The sequence below is a fragment of the Nannospalax galili genome, unplaced genomic scaffold (genome assembly GCF_000622305.1).
Source record: "Nannospalax galili isolate Female #2095 unplaced genomic scaffold, S.galili_v1.0 scaffold2159, whole genome shotgun sequence".
Taxonomy (NCBI): Eukaryota; Metazoa; Chordata; class Mammalia; order Rodentia; family Spalacidae; genus Nannospalax; species Nannospalax galili.
This window is the reverse complement of record NW_008342781.1, coordinates 41,256-48,476: the sequence shown is the minus strand read 5'-3', so window position 1 is coordinate 48,476 and position 7,221 is coordinate 41,256. Positions and strand designations below refer to the sequence as shown.

Here is a 7,221-nt window from a genome sequence, read left to right as displayed (position 1 = left end):
CAAAAATATATTTTTTAAATATATATACCAAAAAGGAGGGTGAAGGGGTAGAGATATGATGGATGGATAGATGAATGGATGGATGGATGGACAGATATATACATAAATACATAGTAAATAGATACATTTCCAACTTCAATTAAATACATGCTTTTCTAATACCACATACTGCTTGTCTTTTTATTATTATTTTTATATGTATGTGAGCATGTCTGTAGAAATATATGCCACTTATGTGTGGGTGCCAGTAGAGACCAGAAGAGGGCTAGCTCCTAGAGCTAGTGTGAGCCACCTGACATGGGTGCAGGGAATAGTACTCAGGTCCTCTGCAATAGCACCAAGCACTCTTAAACTAAGCTGTCTCTCCAGGTCCTAGTATTATCTTTTTGGGTTTCTTTTTTCTAGAAAGTACATAGTTATTATGTCCAGCACCACAATCATGATCCAAAGTAGTTCTATCAACTCCCAAGTTTCCTCATTCTAATCCTTTGTAGTCAACTTCCCCTCCCAACCCCAACTGTGGTCAGCCATACATCTTTTCTCTATTCCTACAGTTTCACCTATTCCAAAATGCCATATAAATGGAATCATATAGTACGTAGCCTTTTGAGTCTGGCTTGAATTATCAAAATATATTTGTTATTTATCCAAGTTGTTCTGTATAGCAACAATTCATTCCTGGGACTGAGTGGTAGACTGCTCACTTTTAGCACACATGAAGCCCTGAATAGCATCCCAATACTTTCTCCCCTCTTTATTGCTGAATATCATGACATTGCACAGATGTTGATTGCTACGGGTAAACTGTATTTATTCATTCCCTAGTTGAAGGACATTTTGATTGTTTTCAGATTGAGGCAATTACAAATAAAGCTGCCTGAAGACACTTGCATACAGATTTTTCTGTGAACCTGTTTTCATTTTCTTGGGTAAACCAGCAATGGAACTTCTGAACCACACGGCAACTATAAGAAACTGTTCAGAACGGCTGCAGAAGCTTGCAGTCCCCCCAGCAATGAGTGAAGATTCCTGATGCTTTGAATCCTCATGAGCATTTGATATCATCGGTCTATTGTTTTGTTTTAATTTTAGACATAGATCATATTGGCCTAATTTTCATTTCTCTGTCACCAATGATGTTGAGCATCTTTGCCTCTAATTCTTTGGAAAAAGTACCTTTTCAAAGCTTTCCCACATCTGGAAAACCTGGCTTCTTTCTTACAACAGAGTTTTAAGGATTCTTTTTCAATATTCTACATAGTCCTTTGTTAGATCTCTACATTCTGCATGTTTTCTCCCAGCTTATGACTTGTCTTTTTATTTTCATTTTACTAATTTTCACAGTATGAGTTTTTCATTTCGATGAAGCCCAAGTTTTCTTTTACAAAATGTGTTTTTGGTGACATAACTAAGAACTTTTCATCTAACCAAGAACACAAAGATTTTCTCCTAATACTATTATAGCTTTACATTTAGGTCTATGGTCAATTAATTTGTATAAAGTGCATAGAGATATTAGGTATTCTAAACCTACTTACTGAAAATGCTTTATCTTTCATAATCACTCTTTAATTCTCACACATAGTGGTACAGCATTGGCAACCTACAATAGATGACGAAGGGAAGACTGACCAGCACACCAAAAAAGACATGGAGACACCAGCTATGGTGGACTGAATGAAAACATCCCCTATAGGCTCCAAGTATTTGAACATTTTGTCCCCAGTTGGTAGTGCTGTTTTGGGAGGAGCAGCCTCGCTGGAGCAAGCACTGGGGGTGGGCTTTGAGTGTTCTTAAGCCTTACCAGTTTTCTGTCTCTCTCCGCTTCCTATGCCTGCTTGAAGATGTGATTTCTTAGCTTTCTGTTCTGGCCACGTCTGCTGCCATGCCTCCCTGGCCATTACGGGAATCATAATCTCAAATGAACTCTTCCTTTTGTAAGTTTCCTTGGTAATGGTGTTTTATCACAGCAACAGAAAAGTAACTAATATATAAGTTGGTACCAGGAGAGTAGGGTGTTGCTTTGAAGAACCTGACCATGTGGGTTTTTGGGGGAATGTGGAAGACTTTGGAAGTTTGGACCAGAAAAGTGGTTGAATGTTATAAACAGAGCTTAAGGATATCATTCTAGTAGGAGCCTGTAAGAAAGTAGTGCTGAAGCAAAAGAGGGAAATTAAGGACTTAAACAGCAACTGGGATATTTTGGCAGAGTCTGGCTGCTGTCTGCCCACAGTCTAGGAGGTGGTCCAAGACTAAGCTGAAAAGTAATGGAATAATTTCTTTGAGAGAGGAAATTTCAAGACAGCCTAACATTGAACTAGTGACATGGTTATTAGTGCAGAGATCTACAATGAAAAGAGAAAGAAAGAGTGCAGAGTGTACAGTCTGGATTTAAAAAGTGCACCAGGAAGATTAATGTTGGAACCAAGGCATGTGCTGAAGGAGAGGCTCTCTTTGATAAAGAGATTAGAGTGATGAAGGAAAGGCCTAGAGATTTGCACTTAAACAATGTCAGGGCAAGACCACAATAAGCCTGCAATTTCTGAAAGGAAAACAGGGAAGGGGTATTCAGCTCCTAGAAAATCAAAGCATAAAAAAACTGCTAATGTAGAAGAAGTATGCAAGAATCCTTCACATTTCACATGGTACTGGCTTCAGAGGCATGACAGATGAAGGAGTGAAGGGGTCATTGGCTCTTTCTCCGTAGGCTTTCCACCCAGGCCCGGCAGCATACATCAGGGGTGTCCCTGCATAAAGAAGGCCCTGACAGACCAAGAAGCCTTGACAGACTATTGTGTGAAGCTGTGATGGTGAAGCTTGGTTGGCAGTGGAAACCCCCAAAAGACATTAGAGATGCTAGAGCCATGAAACATCTGCCAAGGAGAGCTGCATACAGGGAGTGGTACCAGCCCAGGAGAGAGATGCACACTGCATGCAGCAAAGCTGGAGGGGCTTTCTAAGCCCTTTGGAAGTAAAGTCCCAGAAGTCAAACACAGAGCTACTTGATTTGATGTTTGCCCTGCTGGGTTTTGGTCTTGTTTTGGTGCAGTATTCCCTCATTATACCCCCATTCCTACTTCTTGGAATAGGAATGTGTATTCAGTTCCATTGTATGTTGGAAGTATGTAATTTGTCTTTTGATTTTACAAGAGATTGCAGTTAAGAGATTGTTTTGAATCTAAGAAGAGACTTGGACTCAAGATTTTTGAATAGTATTGAGACTGGTAAAAACTGTGGGGACTTTAAAGGTGAGCTAAATGCATTTTGCATTTCATATAGTCATGAGCCTATGGGTACCAGGGAGTGGAATGTGGTGATTGAAATGAAATGTCCACCTTAGGTTCCAAGTATTTGAACATTTTGTTTCCAGTTGGTGGCACTGTTTTGGGAGGCTTTGGGAAATGTGGCCATGCTAGAGGAAGCACATCCCTGGGAGCAGGCTTTGAAAGATCTCAAGCCTCGCTGGAAATTCTGTTTCTCTCTGCTTCCTATGCCTGCTTGAGGAAGATGTGATCATTTAGCTTTCTGCTCCAGGCACTTCCTTCCACCACGCCTCCCTGCCATGTGGACCCTAACCCCTGGAACTGTAAGCTAAATAAACTCTTCCTTCTATAAGTTGCTTTGGTCATGGTGTCTTATCACAGCAACAGAAAATAACTAATACATCAGCCCTAGTGGGTATCAGACTCTCAGATTTCATGAGATTTGACTTTCTAGTAACTTTCACTTCCTCCACCACCTCCTTTCATCTGAAATAGTCTAAACAGGTTTCAGATATCTGAAAAGCAAAAGACGTAACAGGAACAGGTCTTTACCTTTAACATGTTTGTATTGGCTCATCTCTTGCTGTAATGAATCCAGTGGGAAAGGACAGAGTTCCTCGATTCGAATGATGGCAAAGTCATGTTTCTTGGCCCCCAAAGATTCTCTTTGCTTCAACAGGGCATAAAAATGTTTGCCACAGCAGAATATGAGGGTTTTAACACTGTTGGGAACAAAGTGGGCAACAGAGAGAAATATCCTTAAGAATAGTGTTAGAAGAAAGGTGAGACTAGATTTCAATGTCCTGCTGATGAAGCTGGGGGCGGGGGCAGCTGTGTTTCTCAGTTCAGTTATCTGCTGAGCCCTGCAATTCTCCTTGAGCAACATCTGCCTCCAAAGTGCACTCTTGCATGTACGGTCCCCTTATTACAGAGTTTACATAAGAACAGCACTAGGGATCAGCTCAGCACTACAGCACTTGCCTAGCGGTAAGGCCCTGGGTTCAGTCCCTAATGCACACACATACCCCCAAGAAAAATTACATCATGACGGGGGGAATTTTGTTTACTTATTGAACTTCTACAGAGCATGAAAAAAGACAAACACATCAAGTTACTTTTTTGGATCTACCGTTGAATCACCAATAACAGGTTTGAATGTTGTTCCTGGTGCCATTTCCTGAAGACTTGACACAGCTGCCTAGGGAGAGAAAAGTCCACATATGTAGTAATGAATAAAAAAGAGCTATAGCTTTAACTTACAAGGAATCTTCCGAAAATAGCATCAAAATTCTAGCACAGAACTGTAATTAAGTCTGCATACTAATAAATACAGTACTTTTCCAAAAATATTAGTTCTGCACCCTTAAGACTAAAATGATATGAGTTTGCCTTTTGTCTGTGCCACAATACATCTTTTTACATTTTATTTATTATTTTTATGTGTATGAGCATATTGCCTGCATGTATACAAGTGCACCTGTGTTGTACAATGCCTGCAGAGGTCAGAAGAAGGTGTTGGATCCCCTGGAAGTGGAGTTACAGATGGCTCTTAGCTGCCATGTGGGTGCTGGGAATTGAACCCTAGTCCTCTAGAAGAACTTCAAGTGTTCTAGGCTGCTGAGTCATCTCTCCAGCCCCCCATAATATATACTTTTTAGTCTTTTTGAGACAGGGTCTCCACATAGGCCCAGCTGGCCTGGAACTCACTATGTAGACCAGGCTGCCCTTAAACTCACAGAGAGAGATCCACCTGAGTCTCCCAAGTGCTGGGATTAAAGGCGAGCAGCACCACGCCTGGCTGATATTTTTAAGAATTAAAATTTCAGGGCTGGAGAGATGGCTCAGCTCTGCTTGGTGGTTAAGAGCACTGGCTGATCTTGCAGAAGACCTGGGTTCGAATCCCAGCACCTACATGATGGCTCACAACTGTCCCTTAACTCCAATTTCAGGAGATCCAACCCATCTTCTGTCCTCCATGGGCATGGCATGGTAGGGATGTACTTGCATACATGCACACAATACACACATACACATAAAATAAAAATAAAGCAACAACAAAAAAAGAATTAAAATTTCAGCCAGGCATGGTGGCATACACCTTTAATCCCTGCACTCAGGAGGAAAAGGTGGATGGATCTCTCTGAGTTCAAAGCCAGCCTGGTCTAATGGTAAGTTCCAGGCTAGCCAAGGCTACATGAGACCCTATCACAAAAAAAAGAGGGGTGGGTTGGAGTTGGGGAGATTGCTCAGCAGTTAAGAGTACTTGCTGTTCTTACAGAAAACCTGAGTTGGGTTCCCATCAACCACATGAAGGCTAACACCAGTCCTTAACTCCAGATCAGGAAATTTGATGCCCTCTTTTGGCCTCTGCAAACACTGTGTGCACATGTTGCACTTACATACATGTAAGCAAAATACTTATATGCATAAATTTTTCTTAATTAAAATAATTAAAATTGGGCTGGGTATGGGGGCACACACCTTTAATCCCAGCACTAGGGAGGCAGAGGCAGGGAATTTCTGAAATCAAGGTTAACCTGGTCTATATGGCGAGGGGCCATATGGGAGACTCTATATCAAAAGGTCAAAAAAAAATTTTTTTTTAATTTAAATCTGATGGCACAAGTCACAACATTTAGCCCAGGATGGTCTGAAACTTGCTGAGTAGCTGAGGATAATCCTGAAATCCTGATCCTCTTACCCCCATCTCCAAGTGCCAGGATTATAGATGTGCACCATGGTCTTTGGGTTTTTTTTACGTGCATGAATGTTTCGCCTACATGCACGTAAGTGCACCATGTGCATTGCAGTGCCTGCAGAGGCCAGAACAGTGATTGAATCCCTGGGCCTGGAATTACAAACAGTTGTTAGCTGCCATGTGGGTGCTGGGAACCAAACCCCAGTCCTCTGCAAGAGCAATAAGTACTCTTAACTCCTGAGCCTCATCTCTGATTCCCCACCTTCAGGTTTTTTTTTTTTTTTTTACTAAAATTTATAAGTGAAACCTGTTTCATCAGTACAACTAGGAGCAATATATATACATACTGAAAAAAAATTGCTTAACCCAATGATACTGGGAAAGTAAAGACATACTCATTACAATATAGGATAGATAAATGATGAAGCTAAGCTTGGGGATTTGACTCTTTTCCTCTAGTTAGTATGTCTATATTCTCATTTAAAATAGGCACATGACATCTTGACCAGGCCACTGAGGAACAGCCACTTTGATTCTGGGATATTGTGACATAACTTAGGCAAGGTGAGCATTCCACCACTGAACTATATCTCCAGCCCTGTGATACAACAGATAGAAATAAATATTCAGTTGTTCTTAATATGAAGTAAGGTGCAGAACCACCACCTTTGTTGGCTTCCACTTCCTATGGTAGGAATCAAAAGACAATAAGGTTCAGAGTGGGGTGGAAAATGGTATGGGATTTAGATGCTACATTGCAAACAAAGCACACTCAGCCTTATGACATATTTCTATGTGGCAAATCATCTCTGAATAGGCCACTGAAAGAAATGGTTAATTTGTATTCTAGTCAGTCACTTATACCGACAATTCAGTTTTCAGGAAAAAGTAAGAATTTCAACAGCAGCACTATTTGTGCGTGTATGTATGTATGTATGCATGTATGTGTATTCACATATATGTGAATATGAGTGGAGAAGTTGATGTTTTGAGACAGCATCTCTCACTGAACTTGGAGCTCACTGATTTAGTTAGATTGGATGACCACTAAGCTTGAGGCCCCCACCCCCAGCACAGGGAAGACAGACCTGTGGGTGTTGGAGACACAGACTCAGGTTCTCATGCTGGCATGGCAGGGCACATTACCAACTGAACCATTCTCCCCTCCTCCAGCCCTGGTCCTATTTTTTTGATAGTTTATTTATTATTTTTATTTTATGTGTATGAGTATATTGCCTGCATGTTTGTAACTGCACTCAT

The 7,221-nt window shown here is 41.0% G+C and overlaps 1 protein-coding gene across 1 annotated transcript in view; it reads right to left on the bottom strand.

Moving 5' to 3' along the window:
• LOC103738703 (probable 2-oxoglutarate dehydrogenase E1 component DHKTD1, mitochondrial) overlaps positions 1-7,221 on the bottom strand; it is a gene marked incomplete at its 5' end in the record, with an annotated part of 51,062 nt that overhangs the window by 2,589 nt on the left and 41,252 nt on the right. The window contains 2 exon segments of the mRNA XM_029566295.1: positions 3,816-3,985; positions 4,379-4,461. Of these exon segments, the coding sequence (XP_029422155.1) occupies positions 3,816-3,985; positions 4,379-4,461 (253 nt within the window).